The sequence below is a fragment of the Rhincodon typus genome, chromosome 47 (assembly GCF_021869965.1).
Source record: "Rhincodon typus isolate 14 chromosome 47, sRhiTyp1.1, whole genome shotgun sequence".
NCBI lineage: Eukaryota > Metazoa > Chordata > Chondrichthyes > Orectolobiformes > Rhincodontidae > Rhincodon > Rhincodon typus.
The window spans coordinates 5,937,311-5,963,055 of record NC_063378.1 but is presented as its reverse complement, the minus strand read 5'-3'; the positions used below and the strand labels follow the sequence as shown (position 1 = coordinate 5,963,055).

Sequence of the window (25,745 nt, the reverse complement as noted above, 5' to 3'; positions counted from 1 at the left end):
ATTCAATTTTCTGGAAAAATATCCAATAGATCTCTCATCTTCTTGTCATCTCCTTGCAAGAGTACAGCACCAACACCCAAATCGCTCCCATCAATAGCCACCTTGAATGGCTTTGCGTAATTAGATGTGGCTCACACTGGGGGAGTGGTTAACACAGCTTTCAGCCTGTCGAATGCCTCCTGACGTTCCTCCGCCTGCTGAAATTTCCTCCACCCCTTCAGCAAGTCAGTCACTAAATAAGTCAGTCAGTCATAGTATCGTCATACTGTTGTGGGAGTGAAGAGAAGGAGTGTGATCTGAAGTACGGGAGATGGGTTGGAGTAAACCAAGCTGACAGAGAACCGCCATTGTGATGCTGGGGAACCTCAGGAGACTGAGACAGATCATCCAGTTGGCACTTTGAATGAAGGTTGTTGCAGAAATTTTGGTCTTATTTTTTGCATTGATGTGCAGTTCAAGATGGAATATTTGTGGAGCCTGCTCCTCCAGAGAGTTGTTTAATTGTCCACCACCATTCAGAACTTGGTTTGGCAGGACTGCAGACCAGTCGCTTTAGCACTGTTTAATATTTGCTGCTCGTATTGTTGCTTCACCAGGTGAACACCCTATTTTAAAAAAAAAAGCTCTGAGGAAGGGTCACCGGACCCGAAAAGTTAACTCTTGTTTTCTCCTTCACAGATGCTGCCAGACCTGCTGAGCTTTTCCAGCAACTTTGTTTTTATTCCTGATTTACAGCATCCGCAGTTCTTTTAGTTTCCATTTTTAGGCATGCCTGTTGCTGCCCCTGGCATGCCCACCTGCACTCTCTATTGAACCAGGGTTGATCTCCTGGCCTGATTTAAATGCTAGATTGGGCAATATGCTGGGCCATGAGGTTGAAGATTGTATTGGAGTACAGTTCTGCTGTTGATGGCCCACACGTGCATTGTGGATATCCAGTCTTGAGTTGCTGGATCAGTTCAAACTTTGGCACATCTTTTTGATGTTGGTAAAGAGGACTTTGCCGTTCTTACTTCCAGAGCTGAGATTGGTGTCTGGTGGTCTGTCTGGTTTTGTTCCTTTTTCTGAGGAGTTTTCACAGTTTGATACAACGGAGTAGTTTGCTAGACCATTTCAGAGGGCAGTTAAGAATCAATCGCATTGCTGTGGGTTTTGAACCTGCATATATTGCAATACATTTCCTTCCCTAAAGGACGTTATTGAGCCAGATGGGTTTTTTGATAATAACAAAGATTAAACCACAAGACAGAGGAGCAGAAACAGACTATTTAGCTCATTGTTACATGGTTACCATTGGGCATTTAATTCCATATTTTATTTGGAATTCAAATTTAACTATCTTCTAATTAGGTCAGGTCATTTTCTCTCAGTGCTACTGCTTTGGAAGCTGCTATTAACAGCACTTCTGTTATGGACCACTGCTTTCAGAATAAATCTGCATCATTCCTCCACTTTGGAACCAAAGTTCCCAAATAATGATAGCATTTTGAAGCTTCATTACAACTGCTTCTGCTAATATATGTAAAATTATTCATGAGCTTTGTGCAACCTTTGAGGGCATGAAAAAGCTGCAGCAATTGGAAAGCATGTTCAGAACTAACAACAAAGTTGAGCAATGTCATTTTCTCTTCATTGTTATTATTCAACCATATTGGCTACACAGACCCCTCTCCGGGTTTCTCACTTTGGCTGGAATCTGATCTCTGCGTATTCTGTGTCCTTGCCCCTGTGTTCAGCGCTGTCACTGCTGGGCAGCTTTGAGAAATTAATGTTGGTGTAGAGGAGGTCTTTAGTTCTTCTGGGGTCCCCGTGTCCAGCATCTCCTTTCCCACTGGACCCTCAAAGACATCCTGGGGAGCTGGTGTGTCCTCCTCTCTAGTTATGTCCCTGGTTGTGTTCTGAGGGTCAGTAACCACCATGTTCTGAGAACCCTGCAGAGAGATTGAAATAGAAGATGTTCTCATCATTTATTGGCACGGATAGGTTTATATTATTGCACAGCCTCGTGAGAGTCAATCGTGATTCTGTGGGTTTAACTTCCATCTCTTGCTTACCTTGAAGGATAAAATTCGTTGTTCACAGAGATGCTCCTCAGCCACTGAAGGACTTTATTTATTGAACTCTAGTCATTGATGTAATATAGGAAACACAGCTTCAATTTGCATACAACAAATTTCTCAACAGCAGTATTAGAATAACTTACGTTATTTCATTTTGTTAATTCCGTTTTTGGTGGAAATAGGACCCAGGACAATGAGGAGAACTGCTCACAGCTTCTCTTCCAAATTGTGCCCTTGGGATCTTTAACAACTCCCACAGGGCAGAAGGAGTGGTTTAATCTATTATCTTAAAGATGGCACCTCCAGCAGTGCGGAGATCCATCAAGAAATGGAAACAAGTGATATTCTCAACATTTATTGGCATATTTGAGTTCAGTTATTGCACAGCCTCGTGAGTGTTTTTCACCGTTCAGTGGACTTAACCTTCTCTCACTCACTCTCTTGCTCTCTCTCCCCCCACTCACTCGCTCTGTCTGTCTCTCGCTCGCTCTGCCTCTGTCTGTCTCTCTGGCTCCATCGCTCTGCCTCTGTCTGTCTCTCTGCCCCTCCTAGTCTCGATCCTTTCTCCTCTCAGGTGGAATGGCATAGTTTGACTCTAAATTTAGATTTGATCTCTCTTCTTCCCTCATACGGAACATTCCAAAACACCTTCAGAGCGAGCTCCTTTTGGAAGTGTATTCATTGTTGTAGTGTAGGCATTCAGCAGCTGTTTGTGCACAGAAAGGTCCAGCAAACAGTTGACATCAACCAATTTTTGAACAATGAAACAAAACTGCAGATGCTCGGGATCTGAAACAATGACAACAAAACCTGCTGGAGAAACTCAGCGTGTCTGGCAGCATTTGTGAAGAAAAGGCAGTTTATGTTTGAAGTATAATGACCCTTCTTTAGGACAAGGGCAGCACTCTCAGTATGACCCTCCGACAGTGTGGTACTCCCCAAAGTAACAGTGTTGTCAGCTTATGTTTAAATTTGTGGAGTTGGTTATTAAACCTTCTGACTCAGGAAGGGAAGGTGAGAGTGCTGCCCACTGAGCCATTGCTTACTCTACAGATAGAAATCCATGGGTAATGTGTCTGGGACAGACATTGCCTTTTAATCATCTTGGCTGCGCACAACTTCCATACTCCTGTCCCTGTTCCACATTCCGTTTGGCTGGAATTTGATCTTTGTTTATCTTGGTGGGAGGGTGGCATGTGTGTGTGTGTCTCACAATGCCTGGGACCTGGGTTCAATTCCTGGGACCTGGGTTCAATTCCAGCCTCAGGCAACTGTGTGCATGGAGTTTGCACATTCTCCCTATGTCTGCATGGGTTTTCTTCCATATTCCAAAGATGTGCAGGTTAGGTGGATTGGCCATGCTAAATTGCCCATGGATATGCCGACTGGGTGGGATGCTCTATGGAGGGGTGGTGTGGACTTGATGGGCCAAATGGCCTGTTTCCACACTGTAGGGATTCTGTGACTCTCCTGTGCAAAATCCTGTCACTGCTGGCAGCTTTGAAAAAGTGATGTTAGTGCAGAGAAAATCCTTGGATTTGTCAGTTGCAACATTTTACATTGTTTAAATGCTGAGCTTAAAGCTTCAAAGTGAGTGTAAACCGCTTCTTGTTTACCTGGTGTTTCACAGAGAGTTGACTGTAGGTCAACGCAATGTCACTGGTCTTCGAAGCTGTCTGCTGAATTGCTGTCTTTCTCCTGCAATATCACGATATCAAAGTGTGGTTTTGTAAGTCAGAATCAGTGCAGCATAGATACAGTTACAAGTTTGGAAGTTCCTGTTGAACATGCTTCCACCTCCCCATCAGGCAGCATATTCCATATCACAACAACTTATAACTTTTAATCTGGACACACAATGAAAGGCCCGCTCTGGATCATGGGGACACGGGGAACCACTTACAGAAGAAGTGGCCGGTACCTCACCTGAAGAGAACAGTCACCAACTGTGGGGATGAAAGTGAAAGTAAATATTTAGAATAAAATCGAATGAAGTATTCATACTTACTTGTCCACATTCAGTAAGATTAAGATTCCAGCCAGGAAAATGCTGAACACAATTCCAGTTATGACCAGTCCTAAGGTCCATTTATTGGAGTCTCTACCTGTAAACATAGCCATTAATTACCACACTGGAATGACACCGATGTATCTTGAGAAGCAACGCACTCCATTTTTCAGAATTTATTCTCAAGCAATGTTGACATTTGATACACCTTCTTCATTGTCGCTTGAAAGGTTGTAAGGTGTCTTTTTCCTAACCCCCACAAACTGAGAGAGAAGGGCAGTTAAGAGGTAACCATGTTGTAGCTTGAGACTGTAATGATGTATGCACAGACTGGGAGAAAACAGTGGGTTTCCTTCACTAATGGGGCATTAGTGACCCACTTTATAATCTCTGTCTTTGTATCAAACAAACTCACTTAAATAATTGATCATCAGTTCATGATCACATTGCTGTTTGTGGGATCTTGTTGTGCAAAAATTGGCAGTCACATTACCTTCAATAGAACAATCATCACACTTCTGATTCTGTGATAATATCAGCAATATATTCAATCCTTCTGGATGTAATCTGTGTATCATTCAAATTTACATTGGACAGTTGATTGCTGGATCACCGCAGATTGGAGTTGTGTGACAGGATCCTGCAGAATCCCACAAGCAGGTGCATCCATGCGAGTTGTCCAGGAAATTGGAAGTTCCAGTTGGCAATTTCCCTGTGTCTGGGAGCCCGTTCAAGTCAGAGGGGAGCACTTTCTTTATGTTCAGACAATTAAAAGCTTGTACTAACATCCAGTTAGCTATGAAACTGATCCCCCAACCCCCAACTGACCACACAGCCTCCAATTTCACCTCACCTGAACCCTGAACCTGGACATCTGACAATTACTCCTCCTCTGACCAGGCACCTTCCCACTCCCTAACAATCCAGTGCTATTCTGCTCCTCCTCCCCAGGACAGCCCGCACTCCACCCATCCAGGCACACCTCCCAACTCAAAGCCTCGTCTCCACTGTTGGCCTGAACCACTGTGATCGGACCTGCTGCCTAATCTGCCAATAATCTGAATTCCCCCAGCCTAGCCCTGACGATGCCCCGAGCCCTGCCTTGTTGCCGGCCTCGCGTCCAGCCTCAGGAGTCCTGCCACACCAACAACCCCAACCACCTGCACGCTACCCCACCTGCTTCCATGGTGAGACCCCTGTCCCTCAATGAGCTGGACATCTTCACTAACTTAACACTACTTTACTGTCCACTGTCCCCTGCAGCATTGCCTCTCTTTATTTTCAATTAGAGATTTTTTTTGGGGTGGGGGGGATGGGGAATGTTGGTGAGAGTTCCAGATTTCCACCTCAGTTTGTGAAGAAAGTGTTTCCTGATGGCCTCTGCCAAATGGCCTGACCTGAGTTTTATCCAGTGTTGCCATTGGCACTGCAATGGTTGTGATCTCCAGATTCTTCCCAGTGCCACATGCCAGTGAAGATCGAAATAGAAGGGGACTGAGTGGTTAGCACTGCTGCCTCACAGCGCCAGGGACTCTGATTTAATTCCACCCTCAGGCGACTGTGCGGAGTTTGTACACTCTCCCTGTGTCTGCGTGGGTTTCCTTCAGGTGCCCCAGTTTCCTCACAGTCCAAAGATGCGCAGGTTAGGTTGATTGACCATGCTAAATTGCCCATAGTGTTCAGGAATGTGTATATTTGGTCAGTTATCAAGAGATGGATCTGGGTCTGGGTGGGACGCTCTGAGAGTCAGTGTGGACTAGTTCGGCTGAAGGCCTGTTTCCATACTCTAGGGATTCTATGATCTAGAAAGATAGGTCAGATGAATGCGCGGCTGAGGAGCTGGTGTAGAGGGCAGGGTTTTCAGTTCTTGGATCATTGGGTCTCTTCTGGGGTCGAGGTGACCTGTACAAGAGGGATGGGTTGTACTTGAGCTGGAGGGAGTACAATAACCTTGAGGGAAGATTTACCAGTGTTACCCAAGAGGGTTTAACCTAGTTTGGTATTTGGGTGGGACTCTGAATAAGAGAGGGGCCATCAAGAAGTCAGGGGAAAATACATTAGCCATTGAGAGTTTACAATTCAGAATAGCCAGGGACACAGTAAAGGGAGGGAAAAGACTTCTGGTTTAAAGTGCATTTATTTCAAGGCAGATGAGCTCAGAGCATGGATTGGCTCTGAGGACTGGGATACATGGCTGAGAGAAGGGCAGGACTGGCAGCTCAGTGTTCCAGGATACTGAAGCTACAGGTGTGACAGAAGTACAAGTAAGCGAGGAGGAGGAGTTGCCCTTTTAAGGGAGGACAAAACAACAGAGCTGAGAGAGGATATTCTTAAGGGATCATCAAATGAAACCATATGGTTAGAACTTAGAAATAAGAAGGTCACTCTGTTGGGATTGTATTAGAGACCCCCAGACAGCCGGCGGGTACTAGATGAGCAAATATGTGGAAAGATTGCGGATAGCTGCAGAGATAACACAGTAGTATTGGTTGGAGATTTTAATTTACCCAGCATTAACTGGGCCACCCAGAGTGGAATTTGTCTAAGTGTCCAAGAAAGTTTCCTAAATCAGTATGTAGAGGGCCCTACTCAGGAGGGTGCAACACTGGACCACCTCGTAGGAAACGAGGTTGGGAAAGTTACTCAAGTGTCAGTCAGAGCACTTTTGGTCCAGCGACCATAACACTGTAAGTTTTAACATAGCTATGGAAAAAAATAGGACGTGTCCACAGGTTAAGGTGCAGAATTGGAGCAGGGCCGATTTTGGGGCTATTAAGCAGATCTAGTAAAGGTTGACTGGGTGAATGTTTGAAGGAAAAGGAATGACTGGCAAATGGGAGGCTTTTAAAAGTGTGATATCAAGAGTCCAGGGATAGTATGTCCCTGTTAGGGTGAAGGGAAAGGCTGGCAGGTTTAGGGATCCAGCTGGCTAACGAGGGATATTGAGGCTCTGGTCAGGAAAAAGAAGGCATACATTGGGTTTGAGCTATCGGGCTCAAGTGAATCCCTAGATGACTATAAAAAGTGTAGGATTGCACTTAAGTGGAAAATCAGAAGAGCAAAAAGAGGGCATGAGGTGGATCTGGCAGAAATATTAAAAATAATCCCAAGAAGTTCAATAGCTATATTAAGAGTAAAAGAGTGGTTAGGGAGAGAATAGGACCCCTTAAAGATCAGCGCGGCCGTCTACGTGTGGAGCCATAGGAGATGGGGGAGATTTTTAATGAATATTTCTCCTCAGTTTTCTCCTCAGTGTTTACTGAAGAGAGAATCATGGATGCTAAAGAAATAAGGGAAACAAATAGGGATGTATTATGAGAGAGGAGGTGTTTGCAGCCTTTGATCACATTGAGGTAGATAAATCCCCTGGGCCTGATCAAGTCTGTCCTCGGACATTGTGGGAGGCTAGGGAAGAAATTGCAGAGATTTTTGCTTCATCTTTCGCCATGGGTAAAGTTCCAGAAGACTGGAGGGTAGCTAATGTTCGATAGTTTAAGAAAGGTAACAAAGACAAGCCAAGGAACTACAGGTCAATGGGCCTGACATCAGTGGCAGGCAAGTTATTGGAGACAATACTGAGGGACAGGATCAACCAATATTTGGATAGTCAGGGTCTGATTAGGGATAGTCACCATGGATTTATGGGCAGGAAGTCATGTCTGACAGATTTTAAGAGTTTTTTGTTACCTCTTCAAAGAGGATAGATGAGGTAGGGCTGTGGATGTTGACCATATGGATTTTAGTAAGGCCTTTGGCAAGGTCCTGCACGGCAGGCTAGTGGGATCCAGGGAGGCTAGCTAATTGGATTCAAAATTAGTTTGATTTTTGGAAGCAGTGGGTGATGGTTGAAGGTTGTTTCTTGGACTGGAGGCCTGTGACAAGTGGTGCTCCACAGGGGTCGGTGCTGGGAACTTTGTTATTTACATAAATGGTCTGGATATGAAAGGTACAAGGCATGATTAGTAAGTTTGTGGATGATCTAAAATTAGGAGGTGTCATTGATAGCAAGAAGATTATTAAAAATTAGAGGGATGTTGATCAGATGAGGAAGTGGGCTGAGGATTAGCAAATGCAATTCAATACAGATAAGTGTGAGATGTTGCACTTTGAAAAGTCAAATCATGGTAAAGTTCTGAGGAGAGGCACCTAGGAGTACAAGTAGATAGTTCGTTGAAAGCGGTTTCACAGGTGGACAGGGTGGTGAAGAAGGCATTTAACATGCTGGCCTTCATTGGCTGAAACATTGGGATATTATGTAACAGTTGTATGAGTCATTGGTGAGGCCGCACTTGAAGTATGTGTACGTTTTTATCACCCTGGTACAGGAAAGACGTAGTTAAACTGGAAAGTGTGCAAAGAAGACTTACGAGGATGTTGCCAGGACTAGTAGGCCTGAGTTATAGGGAGAGGTTGACCAGGATAGGACTTTATTCCTTGGAACGTAGGAGAATGAGGGGTGATCTTATTGAGGTGAATAAAATCATGAGAGGCAGAAATAGGATGAATGCATATAGCCTTTTTCCCAGCAATGGGAAATGATAACTAGAGGGCATAGGTTTAAGGTGAGAGGGCGAAGATTTAAGAATCACCGAAGATTTAAGAAGGGCAACTTCTTCATGTACAGAGTGGTGCAAATATGCCAGAGAAATTGTTTGAGGCAAGTACAATAACAACATTTTAACAAACATTTGGATAGGTACATGGATGGGAAGGTTTAGAGGAATATGGACCAAATGCGGGCCATTGGAACTAGCTGAGTGGGCACCATAGTCAGCATGGACCTATTTGGGCCAAAGGGCCTGTTTCCATGTTGTATTACTCGAGAACTCTACTCTATAACTCTGAGGACGTGCTTGTCAGAGGCTGGTGGGGAAGAGCATCATAAAGGAGGTGAAGATGGGGAAGAAGGGGATTCTAGAGTTTAGGGTATAACCAGCCAAGCCAAGATCGATCCAGAGTCAATCCTCTCACCTTTGACCCAAAGATGCACCTTGAACGTGGCTGCACCATGTGGGTTTTGAACCGAGCATGATCCCATCACTTCGTCTTCATCCTGGTGTCCCGTCAGGATCAGGAAACCCATCACCTGATACCCCGCTCTGAGCTGCTGTGACACAAAACCTCCGTGTGTTTGGTTACCGCTGATATTGGCACGGAGCAGGTGCCAGGTGAGGTCTCCAGGAGGGTTGGAGTTGGCCACACAGATGCAGGTGATCCCCTCTGACCTCCGAGTACATTCCGACTCCCAGGAAATCTCTGGACCATCTGAGGAGGGAATGATAGCAATTAGCCAAAAATAATACAGTTATAATATTTACGCCAAAATCGCCTTCAGTGTCTTGCTCCACTCCAAATTCATTTCTAAACGCTCTTCCATCTCTCACACTCTGTAAACTTCAGCTCATCGAAAATTCTACTGCCTATGTCCTAAGTTGCACTGCTCTGGAATTAATAGTTGCACTCTGTCATTAGCTGAACAACACTGATGCTCAGTCTGGAAACACCAGTTTATAATTCCCACCCTTGTTTTCAAATCTTTCCCTACCCACTTTTTTTCTCTGTAACCTCTGCCGGCCCCTACAACCCTCCAAGATCTCTGCCCTCCTCCAATTATGACCTCTTGAACCTTGCCGCGTTTCAATTGCCCCTCCATTGTGACTGTATCTTCCAGGACCTGCCCAGGAACCAAATTTCTGATATACCCCTCCTAATAGTCCATGCCCCTCTCACTTCTCCTTTATGATGCTCCTTAGCAGCCAAGCTATTAGTTAACAATCCTGATATCACGCTATATATCTCAGTGAGAGACAGATTACAGCAGTGGGGAGGTTATGCTCGTTATTCAAAACTACAGTGTGTAAGCTGCCCCCAGACAGACAGCCCCTGAGTTTTAAGAAGAGACAGACAGAGTAAACTGCTTACATTCCACATTCAGGTGGGTTGTGTTGGAGCTGCTGTTACCCAATGGGTTTGTTGCTGTGCAGTAGAAACCTGCATCATCCCCCCGTGTGACTGGAGTGAAGGAGAGAATGCGGCTGCTTGTGTTTAAACGGGTGCTGGTGTTTCCCTCGATCCTGAACCAGGTGTAATGAGATATCGGTGGGACACTTTCACTGGAGCAGGTTAATGTGACGTTGTGTCCCTCTCTGATCCCACCTGAGGCTCCACTGATGGACGCTTTGGTCTCCCGTGGGGGATCTGGAACAAGAGCAGAGGAGAATCAGCAGGTAATCCCTGTGCCCCACAACCCTCCGAGATCTCTACTTTTCCAGTTCCGGCCTCTTGTGTATTTCCTGAGTCAATTGCCTGAAGTCTGAATCTCTGGAATTACCTCCCCCATTTTTCACCTCCTTCTGGCAAAACATTATCCTGAGCTACATAAGGAGATCTTTGGTCACTGACCAAAAGCACCATACAGAAGGTTTAACTTAAAAATGTCTTAAAAGCGGAAAGTGTTTGTGAAATGTTTGTCTGTGTTTACACGCATCCAAATGCCTGTCATAGACAATGTAAATCTCAGAGTCTCTCGGGATATAAATTTGTTTGTAAAGATATGGCTGTGGAATCACTGGTGTGCAGATGGCACTACACACACAAACAGAACAAAGCAAGAGCTGGAGAGTATGATAGACTCAGACAAAGACACAGGGAGACATTCGAACTGGATGTGAATGCAGCAATGGCCGACATGTATGCAGCAATGGCCAACCTAATGACTCTAAATGGCAATGAGGATATCAAGATTGGGTGTACTGAGATGGGGAGAGTGGACAAATTCCAATGGCTCAAGAATAAATATTAAAATTACATCCAGAACTGTAATTTAGCTTAGAAAAACAACAGGAAGCACTGAGACCAGTGACTTCAGTCTAAATATCTGAAAACAGCCTGAAACTGAGAAAACGTTGGGTGCAGGGTAATGTGGAGGGTCATACTCGATGAATGTGAGGGTCAGACCCTGAAGAAAGTGGATGAGAGGAAGGTAACAGGTTTTGAAATGTGGGTGTGCCCAAGGGTGCTCGGATTCAGCTGGATGCAGAGCAAGACAAGGCAAGGGCTTAGATAAAGAGAATGGAAGTATAGGAGTCAAGAGTGTGTTAGATTGAGATAGACAAGTAAGGACTTAGTGAAGAACTATCTTTGTCTCAGCAACAATTGTAGGAGAAATATGCAGTAAACAGAAAAGGATAAAGAAAAATCAGATCATAGATAACATCGGAGCAGTGGAATGAGGGAGGCTTGAAGAAATCCAGAGAAGAAACAAAACAATGCCAATGGCTTCTCTGAAGATGTAACAATGAACAAATGTAATGGTAGTCTCACATTGCACAGTGATGATTATGGAACTCTCCATTGATCCGTGTTCATTCTCTGCCACACACCGATAGTCTCCAGTCTCTTTGGATGTAATGTGAGGAATCTCCAACCACACCTCATTGTTGGAACTTGTTCTGTTCATTGTGACATTAAGATGTCTCCATGTCAGTTTAGAAGCTGGGAAACTCTCGACAGAGCACATTATCACAGGAGAATTCCCCTCAATTATATTGATCGATGAATCTTCAATCACAGCGAAAGAAGTAATTGTGAGATTCCGCGGTGGGTCTGCAAATGGAGGAAGAGAATATTGTGAGCAAACACAGTTCATAGCAAGACTCCATATCCATCTCTCTGAATGCGATATGTGGATTCCTCGTAATTATCTCTCCATGGTAGTTGCTGTATTACGCTTCTGACAGATATTGCCTATGTAAACTGTCACACTGTAGGTTTTTCTTCCCACCAATGAGGGAGCTGTCCATTCTGAAAGAAAGTTCCTTTCACATCCTCAATATTCTCAAAGCCTTAGCGGCAATGAATTGGATTTGATCAATGAAATATTGGGGGATATGTTATGATCCCAGAGCAGATCACCAGGTTAGCATCTGGTGAGGGATCAGGAAATTTTCTTTTAAAGGAGACAACGTTTGAGATGCCATCGACTTACAAAGAAAATAAAGTCACAGAATTCCAAAGTTTCAACAAACGAAACTTATCCAAAATTGGAATAATGATAGAATCTATAACATATATCCAACTTAGATTCTAGGTTTGAAGCTCTGTTCTGTAAATGGCAGTGGATACTTGATCAGTTATTACTTTTAAATCTGACACAGAAACTTTTGTTCAGCAAAGGTATTAAGGGATATGGGTCATTGATCAGCCATGATCTCATTGAATGGCATAACAGGCTTGAGGGGCTGAATGGCCTATTGCAGTTGTTTGTTAGCTCGCCGTGCTGGTTGTTCTATGCTGTGCAGATGTTTTGTTACCCTTCTAGGCAACATCATCAGTGCAACCTCTAGCCAAAGCGTTGGTGTGCTGCTTCCTTCCAGATTTATATGATCCTCTAGTGTAATGATCTTGTCGCTTCCGGTTCTATTGTTTTAGCAGTGGTCTACATATGGAGTCTATTTCTGTTTGTTAATGGAGTCCTGTGTTGAGAACCAGCCTATCAAATTTCTTGTCAGGTGTTCGCTTGTCCCAGTATGGTCACTTTGACCCAGTTTAACTGATGGCCCTTGTCTGTGGGTATTGACACAAGTGAATATTGGTCGTGTCTTTTTACTGCCAGCTGGTGTTTGTGTAGTTTCCTCCCTATTTATCCAATGTAATGTTTAGTGCACTCAGTGCATGGTATTCTGTATATCATATTGGTCTTGTTTACTGTTGGTATGGGGTCTCTAGTTTTTGATAACATTTGGTGCAATATTGCTGTAGTCTGTGTGCACTCATGATCTTATGCGCTCTTAAGAGTCTGGTAGTCATTTCTGATACATTTTTGATGTAGGGTAGCATTGCTAGTGTCTTCTGTTGTACTGTGTCCTCTGACTGTCGTTTGTTTTGTAGGCATCTGCAGACAAATCTCCTTGGGTATCTGTTGACAGTGAAAACTTTGTGTAGTTCCTGTTCCATTCTCTGGACCTCTGGGGTGTTGCAGTGTGATGCAGTTCATTTAAGTAGTGTCTTGATGCAGCTCTGTTTGTGTATGATGGGGTGGTTGCTACTGAAGTTAAGGATTTGGTCCGTGTGTGTGGCCTTCCTATATACTCAGGTCCTATATTCACCGTGAGTCAGTCTCTCTACCATTATGTCTAAGAATGGGAGCAGTTTGTTGTTTTCTTCCTCCCTAGTGACATTTATGTTTGCGAAGATGTTGTTGACAAGTTCGTGGGTTTCTTCTACATTTGTGCGTTTGTTTATTACAAAAGTGTCATCCATGTATCTTACCCACACTTTCGGTTGGATTATAGGAAGGACTGTGTATTCCAGTCCCTGCGTCACTGCTTCCGTGATGAGACCAGAGATTGGTGATTCCATCGGTGTGCCGTTGATCTGTTTAGCGGATCCCCACACTCTATCCATTCGCCCAGGAAGTTCTCTCTCAACTCAAGGGCACAAAAATCGACAAGGATGAAATCACGATCTCCTTTGATGTTACAGCACTATTTACGTCCATTGACGTACTGTTAGCCAGAGACACACTAGCCACACTACTAGACAGACCAGGAGCACCGACCCTGAACACCGGCAATAGCATCAGCAAGGACAGCTTACTGAAACTGCTAGATTTATGCCTCTCAATGCACTTCACGTTCAATGGGCAGTTATACAAACAGATCAGTGGCACCCTGATGGGATCACCCATCTCAGGTCTCGTCACAGAAGCAATGATGCAGAGAATGGAATACGAGATGAATACTAATGAATTCCTATAGTCTGAAAATGTGGGTAAGATATGTGGACGACACATTTGTAATAATCAAACGCACAAAAGTAGAAGTAAACCACCAACTTGTCAACAACATCTTCACAAACATAAATTTCACTAGAGAGGAAGAGAACAACAAACAGCTCCTGTTCTTAAATGTAATGGTAGAGAGACTGACTAATGGTGAATTCCGGACCCGAGTACCCAGGAAGGCCACACACACATGGACCAAATTCTTAACTTCAATAGCAACCACCCCCCCATACACAAACAGAGCTGCATCAGACACTATTTAAACGAACTGCATCACACTGCAACACACCAGAACGGAATGGAAGAGAAACGCTTACACAAAGTTTTCAGTGACAAGGGATACCCAAGAAGTTTTGACCGCAGATGCCTACAAAACAAATGAGTCAGAGGACACGGAACAACAGAAGACACTAGCAATGCTACCCTACACCAAAAATGTATCAGAAATGACTACCAGACTCCTAAAACTGCATAAGATCATGATTGCACACAAACCTAGAGCAATGCTGCGCCAAATGTTATCAAAGACAAGATCCCATACTGACAGTAAACAAGACCAATGTGCTATACAGAGTACCATGCAGTGAGTGCAACAAACATTATATTGGACAAACAGGAAGGAAACTGATGACCAGGATACATGAACACCAGTTGACAATAAAAAGACACGACGAATATTCACTTGTCTCAATTCACACAGACAATGAGAGTCATCAGTTCGACTAGGGCAAGCGAACACGGGACATGTGAGGGAATTTCTGGAAGCCTGCTTCTCAACACGGGAGTCCATAAACAAACACGTAGAAATAGACCCCATATACAGACCGCTGCTAAAACAACAGTCCCGGCAGCCACAAGACCATCACACGAGAGGATCATATAAATCCGGAAGGAAACCGAGCATTAACGCTTCAATTAGGCCTCACACTGATGATATTGCCTAGAAAGGTAACAAAACGTCTGTACACAAAACAGCTGGTTCGGTGAGCTAGCAAACAACTGCATCCACAACCCAAGCTACAAATTTTCACTAAAAGACCTTGATTTGCCTACACTTGCTCCTGTGCTAATGTCCAAAATTAACGTGCGGTAAATATGGATAACAGAAAGTGTAATCAATCACACCATAGAGATCTTCCAAAACTAAATAAAGGTTAATTCCACAGATTTCTCAGTAACATATCCAGACATCAGTTACCCTGTAGATCATCAGCTCTTTAAAGCTTTAAAAGGGATAGCAATTCCTCACTTTCTGAATATTTAACGAGCATCTTCTGAGCCTCTGATCTCACACAACTTCAAGATATATTCCTGTGAGTTCAAGCTGTGATACTTAGCATTAACTATTGGCTTCCCAGGTCATTTCCTGATTCATAACCGCTGTGAGATATAAAACAGCTCCTGGGATTTCACCCCAATCTCCAATCAGACAAAATCAGGCCCTTTCGGTAACTTTATCAGAGCAGTACAGCTAACAGCAACCCCCCCACCCCCAATCATTGTTTAATTGACACAAACTTAAACAGCTTCTGCCTCTTGAACTCATCTGAGAGACTTTACTGAAATTATTGCAACAACCTGAACCCTTTTGTTTATGCAGGACTGAATGTGCAACCATTGGAATGCTTATTCTTTGAATGTTGCAATGTTCACCAGTTGCTCGCTTACACAATACAAATGGATCTATCAGCAAAAATAATTTCACCACAAATAAATCTACAGTTATCTACACAGGGCATTGCTGGTTCAAGGCAGCGTCTTGTTAATATAGAATTTCCATTCCTTCTGCAGAGAATTTAAGCCCATACTGATGTTCCAGTGCAACACATGTCCCAGTTGTGTGTTTCTGCAGGGTTAAAGTCAAAAGTCACACATCACCAGTTTATAATCCAACAGGTTTATTTGAAGTCACAAGCTTTCAGAGCACTGCTGCTTCATCAGGTTAAGTCTGGTTTGTTCACCTGACAAAGGAACAACGTTCCGAAAGCTTGTGATTTCACAAAGGTGTTGGACTATAACCTGGTATAATTTCTGACTTTGCCCACCCCATTCACACACACAATATGGAGGTGCCTGTGTGTGTGTGTGTGTGTGTGTATATACACTCACATTCCACAGTGATGGTTATAGAGCCCTCCACGGCTCCATGTTCATTCTCTGCTACACACTGATACTCTCCGGTCTCTCCAGATGTAATGTGAGGAATCTCCAACCACAGCTCGTTGTTGGAACTTGTTCTGTTCATTGTGGCATTAAGATATCTCCACATCAGGTTAGAAGCTGGGAAGCTTGCGACAGAACAGGTTATCACTGCAGAATTCCCCTCAATTATATTGATTGATGAATCTTGAATTACAGCAAGGGATGTAATTGAGAGATTCCGTGGGGCATCTAGATGCAAAGGAAGAGAATATTATAAGAAAACAGTGCACAGCATAACTCCATATCTCTGTTTGGATCCTCATAACCTTCTGAGTGGAAGTTGCTGCATTACAGTTCTGATGGACACTGCCGATGTAAACTTTCACAGTGTAGGTTCCTCCTCCCACCAATGAGGGCCCTCTCCATCCTCAAAGAAAAAGTGCCTGCCATATCCTCACAATATTCCCAAAACCTTGGTAGCAGTGAATTGAATTTGCGCAATGGAATATTGAGGGATACAATATGATCCCACACCAGATCACCAGGTTACTATCTGGTGAGGAGCCAGAATGTTTTCTCTATAGGAGTCAAAGTTTGAGATCCCAGGTATCTTTGAAGAGATACACACAAAATACTTTGGATTTTTGCAAATGAAGTGTTACAATCCAAGTTTAGAACAGTAACACAATGGACTATAATCTAATTTCCAAAATTCTATAAGACACAAGTTAGGAGTGTGATGGAATACTCCCCATTTGCCTAGATAGGTGCAACGCCAACAACACTCTCAAGAAACTTAATTCCTTCCAGGACAAACCATTCCATTTGATTGGCACTGTATCCATGAGCTCCAGCTCTCGCTGCCACCAACTTCAGTGGCAGTACATTCTACCAGATGTACTGTAGAAATTCACTAAAGATCCTCAGACAACATCTTCCAAACCCACAACCATTCCCTCGAGAAGGACACGGGCAGCAGATACATGGGAAACACCACCATCTTCAAATTCCCCACCAAGACACTCATCATTCTGACTTGGAAATATGTCACCATTCCTTCACTACTGCTGGGTTAAAAGCTTGGAATTCTTTCCCTGAGGGCATTGTGGGTCAACTCACAGCAGCTGGACTATAGCAGTTCAAGAAGGCAGCTCACCCCCACCTTCTGAAGGTCAACTAGGGACGGGCAATAAATGCTGGCACAGCCAGCGATGCCCACTTCCTACAAATGAATTTTTAAAAATGAACATGAGGTAAATGTGTAGAATACAGACTGTGATCCATCATGTCACAGAGCTCAGCAAATACCAGATGAGGTGAAGATAGATCCCACAGATTTCTCAGCAATACTGCCAGACATTAGTGACCCTACGGATCACCTTTACGAGGGGTTCCCACATGCTAGCCCTTACACCTTGTAAAAATTTATTATCCCTTCATCATTACTTTTGTAAAAATTAATTGGGGCTTCCAGTTCCTCACTTACTGCATTATTGATGAAGCACAGCCCTCTTCACAGCCCCTGATCTCACACAGAGTAAAAACCTTTTCCCCTGAGTACAAATCGTAAAAATTGGACAAACAGGAACATCACCTGATTCCTAATTGCACTGAGCTATAAAATAGTTCCTGGGACTTCATCCCAATTTCCAACCAGACGACGTCAGTGCCCTTCAGTTATAGAGAATCATAGTCATACAGCACGGAAACAGACTTGTTGGTCTAACACACCACGCCAACTACGTGTCCTAAACTAGTTTCATTTGCCTGCATTTGGCCCATATCCCTCTAAACTTTCCTATTCATGTACATATCCAAATGTCTTTTAAATGTTGTAACTGTACCTGCACTCAACCCTTCTTTTGACATGACATTCCACGTACGCACCACCCCTCAACCTCCTAAGCTCCAGTGAGAAAAGTCCCAGCCTGTCCAGCTTCCTCTTATAACTCAAGCCCTCTAGTCTCAGTCCTGATAAATCTTTACTTCACTGTTTCCAATTTAATAATATCCTTCCGATAGCAGGGTGACCAGAACTGAACAAAGTACTCCAAAAGTGATCTCAACAATGTCCTGTACAACCTGAACATGATGTCCCAACTCCTATGCTCAAAGGTCGAGCAAGGAAGGCCAGCACCATAAATGCCTCCTTAACCACCCTGCCTACCTGTGATGCCACTTTCAAATAACTACGTACCTGAACCCCAAGGTCTTTCTGTTTGACAACAGTAACCAGTGCCCTTTCATTAACTGTAAGACCTCTGTGTTAGACCTGAATTCTATGTGCCTTCATCTTTGCTTTTGTGGAAAACCTTATCAACCACCTTCTGGAAGTTGACCTAAATAATATCCATAGACACACCCTTTTCAATCCTGCTCATGCCTCCACTGCTTACACACCTGCTGATCTTTGCAGCCAGTTTTAAAATGAGGCTATGCTAAAAATTACAAACATTTCAGAAAGCTAGTAAGGAAAAGCGAGGGAACTATAGACCAGTGAGCCTGACATTGGTGGTGGGCAAATTATTGGAGGGGATCCTGAGGGACAGGACTTACGTGTGTTTGGAAAGGCAAAGACTGATTAGGGATAGTGAACATGGCTTTGTGTGTGAGAAATCATGTCTCAGTAACTTGATTGATTGAGTTTTTTTGAAGAAGTAATGAAGAGGATTGATGAGGGCAGAGTGGTAGACGTGATCTGTATGGATTTCAGCAAGGTGTTCGACAAGGTTCCTCATGGTAGATTGATTAGCAAGGTTAGATTGCTTGGAGTATAGGGAAAACTAGCTATTTGGGTACAGAACTGGCTCAAAGGTAGAAGACAGGGTGGATCAGGTGGTGGTGGAGGGTTGCTTTTCAGACTGGAGGCCTGTGACCAGTGGTATGCCACAAGAATCAGTGCTACGTCCACTGCTTTTTGTCATTTATATAAATGATTTGGATGTGAATATAGTTAGTAAGTTTGCAGATAGAACTAAAATTTGAGGTGAAGCGGACAGCGAAGAAGGTTACCTCAGACTACAACGGGATCTTGATCAGATGGGCTAATGGGCCGAGGACTGGCAGATAGAGTTTAATTTAGATAAATGTGAGGTGCTGCATTTTGGAAAGGCAAATCAGGGTAGGACTTATACACTTAGTGGTAAGGTCCTGGGTAGTGTTGCTGAACAAAGAGACCTTGGAGGGCATGTTCATAGTTCCTTGAAAATGGAGGTGCAGGGGGATAGGATAGTGAAGAAGTCGTTTGATATGCTTGCCTTTATTGGTCAGTTCATTGCATATAGGAGTTGGGAGGCCATGATACGGCTGTACATGATAATGGTTTGGCCTCCTTTGAGTAATGCGTGTAATTCTGGTCTCCCTGCTGTAGGAAGGATGTGAAAAACTAGAAAGGATTCAGAAAAGATTATGTTACCAGGGTTGGAGGGTTTAAGCTACAGGGAGAGGCTGAATAGGTTGGGACTATTTTCCCTGGAGCGTCGGAGGCTGAGGCGTGACCTTTATTGAAGTTTATTTAATCATGAGCGACATGGATAGGGTAAATAGGCAAATTCACTGCTGTAACTCCACCACTGCTATTGTCATCTCTCTGCATGCTTATAACTGCATTCGGATGGAAACACAGGGTCTTTTTTGCAGAAAGAAACCCTGAGCTTCTGGTTGTCTTTCATTTCAACACACCATCTTGTTGCCTGGTCAACATCTCTGTCTTGGACTTGCTGTAGTACTCCAGCGAAGCTCTATGCAGGCTGGAAGAACAGCACCTCATTTACCACTTGTGAATTGTACAGCCTTCTGGACTCAATATTGAGTTCAACAATTTTAGGGTTTGAGGCACCTTTTCCCATGCTCTGACCTCAACGCCCACACACTATCCCTTGTTATAACATGCTGTGTTAACACAGCCCACTGTTAGCCACTAATTGTCACCATCTGTACCTATCCATTCTACTAGTCTGATTGTTTTCCATCCTTTCTTTGTCCAAATGTTGCCTCTGTCTTTGGTCTCTGTCTCTATCTATCGGTTACACCATACCACCCTCCCGCCACCCTATTGAATGCAAAAGAAACAACATTTTCCTGGCTACCATCAGTTCTGATGAAGGCTCACTGAACCCGAACTGTTAAGTCTGATTTCTCCCTCCAGATGTTGCCAGACCTGCTGAGTCTTTCCAGCAAATTTTGTTTTTGTAACGATCCATAGAATTTGCATTCAAACCTCCCATGACAATTTTTAAAGTTTGAATTCAGTGAATGAAACTGGAAATAAAAAAAAAACAAGTAAATGTTTTCAAAAAAGTGCTGTGCAATTTCTGTTGGTTTAAAAACCCAACTAGTCACTAATTTCTATTAACAAACAGAGCATGCAAAACTTGTCCATTCTGGCCAATATGTAGGTCTCTAGTCCACTTAACTGCACTCTGCAGAGGTCCTGTAGGCCATTCAGTTATATTTAAAAAGAAGCATGAAACAGTTTGGCACTTTCACCACGCAGACTACAATGGAGAAGGCAGTAACCTATTGAGAAAAGTCACCTTGTGGACTGACCATAAATCTGCCGGTTACGCCCACAACCTGAGATGTTGTTTTGCAAAGACAGCAATTGTGAAAATGGAATTCAATTTTTAAGCTCCCAGTAGCTCACTAAACTTTAACCCTTATATATGATCTGAGGAGAGCAGTACAGTATCCAATCCCATATAATTAAAAAGAAACTCACAGGATGTCAGGAAACATTCAGTGGTATCAAAGTTTTTGATCAAATACTGAACTCATGTTAATTTTTGCATTCTGAGGTCTTTAAAGCCCAGCATAGCAGAACATATTTGCAAAGCAAATGTTATCAAAAGACATGGATCACATTTAGATAAATGGAGACAAGATAGAGATTACAGTGATCTGACCTAGTTATTGATGGAAACACTGTGTACAGTAATGTATTTTTGATAATATTTGCATGAAGACATACACTTAGCTATCTTAAGTAGAAAAGCTTAGTGAAGAGATATATGTCACAGCCAACAAATTTGAGAAGAATGCAAGACAACATACATAGACTGAAGATTGAATAAATTAGGAGAAATTTGAGGAACAAGCGTAGGCCATGTAAGCCCTGGAGCCTATTTCACCACTTAGTCAGATCACTGCAATCTCTATCTTGTCTCAATTTTTCTACATGGGATCCATGTCTTTTGATACCATTTTCAATCTAACAAAAAGCTATCCAGATATTCACTCCCCAGTGTTGGGAAAAACGTTCAAAATCTAAAATGAAAACTGAAAAACCTTGAAATTCTCGACAGATCAAGCAGCATTTGTGGAGAAAGAAAGAGTTCATTGGCCGCATTGTCCAAGGAGAGCTTGAAATCCTTCCACTGGTGTATAGAGTACTGCAGTGTGCACAAAGTTGCAAAGACAGAATTTTGCTGTCAGCAGCCCATTAAGTGGCCTTCACTAAGGCCTTGTTACTTTCTCAAAGCGGTACAGCTCAGAACAATGATCCTGCACGGAGCTAGCTCCTGGTTCTCTCGCTCCCTCCTCCCATGCCAAACTAAGTGTCTGACCAGTTGAATCTTAAGTAGTGGCTGACCCTTGAGCTGATCTGAATGAGATATTTAAAACCTTGCAGCAATCCATACCTTTACCTCTAGGCAGGACTGAATGTTGCAAGCCCTGGAATTCATGTTCCCTGAATATTGCAATATTCATCGATTCCTGAATTACACAATAAGTATGGATACAACAATAAAAATAATTTAACCACGAAGAAATCTACAATTTTCCGTGCAGGGAATTGCTGTTTCAAGGCAGCATCTTGTCAGTCAACAGAGAACTGAAGCTCATACTGATGCTGCAGTGCAACAGCTGAGAGCAGGGGCATGTCACACACATTTCTGCAGGGCTGTACTCATGTGTTTGTGTGTGCATATGGGAGAGATTTTTCAATAAAGAATCCCTACAGTGTGGAAACATGCCATTTGGTTCTTCAAGTCCATAACAGTCCTGTGAAGGGCATCACACATGCAGACTCATTCCTGGACACTACAGGAAAACCTGCCAAAGCCAATCCACCTAACTTGAACATCTTGGCAAGTGGGAGGAAACTGCAACACCAGGAGGGAACCTGTGCAGACACGGGGCGAATGTGCAAACTCGACACAAATGGTTGCCCAAGGGTGGAACCAAATCAGGGTCACTGGTGGTGTGAGGAAGCAGTTCTAACCACTGATAGACTGTGCCGCCCCTTGATGTTGAAGTCTGTGTACACTCACATTCCACAGTGATGGTTATGGAGCTCTCCAAAGCTCCATATTCATTCACTGCCACACACTGATACTCTCCAGTCTCCCTGAATGTGACATGAGGAATCTCCAACCACAGCTCATTGTTGGAACTTGTTCTGTTCATTGTGGCATTAAGATGTTTCCATGTCAGGTCAGAAGCTGGGAAGCTCTCGACAGTGCAGATTATCTCTGCAGAATCCCCCTCAAATATATTGATCAATGAATCTTTAATCACAGCAAGAGAAGAAATTAAGAGATTCCGTGGTGAATCTAGAGACAAAGGAGGAGAATATTGTGAGCAAACACAGTGCACAGCAAGACTCCATAACCATATCTGTGACTCTGATATGTGGATCTCCCGTAATCGTCTGAGTGAAAGTTGCTGTACTATATTTCTGATGGACACTTCCTATGTAAACGAACAATCTTCCCACCAATGAGGGTGTTGTCCATTCTGAACAGAAGAAAATGTCTCTCACATCCTCACAATATTCCTAAAACCTTGGCAGCAAAGAATTGGAATTGAGAAATGGAATATTGAGGAACATTGCAGACCAGATCACCAAGTTCCCATCTGGTGAGGAACGATGAGGTTTTCTTCAAACGAGACAAAGTTTGAGATGTCACTTACTTACAAAGCAAATGAAGTCGCAACATTCCATGGTGTTAACAAATGAAAAAAGTTAGAACAGTGATACAATTGGCAGCAGATACACAACTTCTATTACTTTTTCAAAATTAAAAGCATGACTGTGATCGTTTACCCTGACAGAACTCATCAAATACTAAATGAGGTAAAGATAGAATCCAAAGATGTCTCAGCAGCACTCCCAGACATTAGTGACCCTGTGGATCGTGAAATCTCATTTAAATCTCATTTATAAGGGATAGCAATTCCTCACTATTTGCATTAGCAATTGATCGGATATGTGTTCCGAGCCATACACTGGATCTCATATCACTGAAGGGTGGTGGTGGAGGGTTGCTTTTAAGGCTGGAGGCCTGTGACCAGCGGTGTACCACAAGGAACGGTGCTGGTCCATTGCTTTTTATCAGTTATTTAGACAATTTGGACGTGAACATAGGAGATGTAGAACATAGAACAGCACAGTACAGGGCCTTCAGCCCACGATGTTGTGCTGACCTATTATCCTACTAAGATCAAACCACTCTGCATACCCTACATTTTACTTTCCTCCATGTGCCTTTCCAAGAGTCGCTTAAAAGTCTCTAATGTATCTGACTCCACTACCACTGCCGGCAGTGCATTCCACATGGCCACCACTCTCTGTGTGAAGAACCTACCTCTGATATCTCCCCTATACCTTCCTCCAAACACCTTAAACTTATGCCTGGGAAAAAGTCTCTGACTACCCATTCTATCTATGCCTCTCATCATCTTGTACACCTCTATCAAGTCACCTCATCCTTCTTCGCTCCAATGAAAAAAGCCCTAGCCCCCTCAACCTTTCCTCATGAGAGCTGCCTCCAGTCCAGGGGCATCCTGGTAAATCTCCTCTGCACTCTCTCTAAAGCTTCTACATCTTTCCGATAATGAGGTGACCGCAACTGAACACAATATTCCAAGTGTGGTCGAACCAGAGTTTTATAGAGCTGCAGTATCACCTTGTGGCTCTTAAACTCAATCGCCCTGTCAATGAAAGCCAACACACTATACGCCTTCTTTACAATCCTATCAACTTGGGTAGCAACTTTGAGGGATCAATGGATGTGGACCCCAAGATCCCTCTGTTCTTCCACACTGCCAAGAATCTTGCCATTAACCCTGTATTCTGCATTCAAATTTGACCTTCCAGAATGAATCACTTCACACTTTTCACTTCAGACTAAAATGTAGGGTATGGTTGAATTCCATCTGTCACTTCTTTGCCCAGCTCTGCATCCTGTCAATGTCCCGTCGCAACCTACAACAGCCCTCCACACTGTCCACAACTCCACCAACCTTCGTGTCATCGGCAAACTTACTAACCCAACCTTCCACTTTTTAATCCAAGTCATTTATAAAGATCACAAACAGCAGAGGTCCCAGAACAGATCCCTGCGGAACACCACTGGTCACCGAGCTCCAGACTGGATACTATCCATCTACTACCACCCTCTAGTTTTCTATTGGACAGCCAGTTTTGTATCCAGACAGCCAAATTTCCCTGAATCCCATGCCTCCTTACTTTCTGAATGAGCCTACCATGTGGAATCTTATCAAATGCCTTGCTAAAATCCATATACACACATCCACTGCTCTACCTTGATCGATGTGTTTTGTCACATCCTCAAAGAATTCAATAAGGCTTGTGAGGAATCACCTGCACCTCACAAAGCCATGCTGACTATTTCTAATCAAACTGTGCTTTTCCAAATAATCATAAATACTATCTATCAGAATTCCCTCCAATAATTTGCCCACCACAGAAGTAAGACTGACCGGTCTGCAATGCCCAGGATTATCCCTATTCCCTTAGTTTGCAGATGACACTAAATTTGGAGGTGTAGTGGACAGTAAAGAAGGTTAACTCAAAGTACAACATGATTGTGATCAGATGGTCCAATAGCAGTTGAAATTCAATTTAGACAAATGTGAGGTCCTGCATTTTGTAAAGGCAAATCAGGGCAGGGCTGAAACACTTAATGGTAAGATCCTGATGGGTGTTGGTGAACAAAGAGACCTTGAAGTGCAGGTTCATGGTTATTTGAATGTGGAGTCGCATGTGGATAGGTTAGCCAAGAAGGTGTTTGGCATACTTGCCTTTATTGGTCAGTGCATTGAGTATAGTAGCTGGGAAGTCATGTGCAGCTTTGTATGGCATTGATTTTGGAGTATTGTGTTCAATTCTGGTCTCCCTCCTATAAGAAGGATGTTGTGAAACTAGAAAGGGTTGAGAAAGGTTTATGAGGAAGTTGCCAGCGAGATGCTGCAGAGGCTGGGACTATTTTCCTTGGAGTATTGGAGGCTGAGGGATGACCCATAGAGGTTTACAAGTCACGCGGGGCATGAATAGAATAAATAGACCTGTTTTTTTCCATGGGATGGGTGAGTTCAAAACTAGAGGACATAGGTTTAGGGTGAGAATGGAAAGATATATAAGGGAATAAAGAGGCATCTTTTTCACGCAGTGGGATGGTGTATGGTATGAGCTGCCAGAGGAAGTGGTGGATGCGGGTATGATTACAAATTTATACAGCATCTAAATGGGTATATGAACAGGAAGTGTTTAGATGGATATGAGCCAAATGCTGGCAAATGGGATGAGATTTATGTAGGATATCTGCTCGGTATGGACGAGTTGGACTGAAGGGTCTGTTTCCATGCTGTGTATCTCTATGACTGTATTTTTCATGCTATACTGGACAATGCTGGAGAGGATTGGCTAAAGATTTTTAAATTTGGAAAAACATGCACTCTTGCTTAAATAGTACTCAATGGTCAGGTTAATACTAAGGTGAAACAG

The 25,745-nt window shown here is 43.3% G+C and overlaps 1 protein-coding gene across 1 annotated transcript in view; it reads right to left on the bottom strand.

The window, feature by feature from the left end:
* Positions 1–1,282: 1,282 nt before the first annotated feature.
* LOC109923039 (B-cell receptor CD22-like) overlaps positions 1,283–25,745 on the bottom strand; it is a 45,687-nt gene continuing 21,224 nt past the window's right edge. Inside the window, exons 8-15 of the mRNA XM_048620581.1 lie at positions 22,267–22,548; positions 15,962–16,243; positions 11,392–11,673; positions 9,991–10,266; positions 9,040–9,333; positions 4,069–4,165; positions 3,677–3,758; positions 1,283–1,931 (exon numbers count right to left, since the gene is read on the bottom strand). Of these exons, the coding sequence (XP_048476538.1) occupies positions 1,656–1,931; positions 3,677–3,758; positions 4,069–4,165; positions 9,040–9,333; positions 9,991–10,266; positions 11,392–11,673; positions 15,962–16,243; positions 22,267–22,548 (1,871 nt within the window). The 3' untranslated portion in view covers positions 1,283–1,655. The remainder of the gene's footprint in view (positions 1,932–3,676; positions 3,759–4,068; positions 4,166–9,039; positions 9,334–9,990; positions 10,267–11,391; positions 11,674–15,961; positions 16,244–22,266; positions 22,549–25,745) is intronic.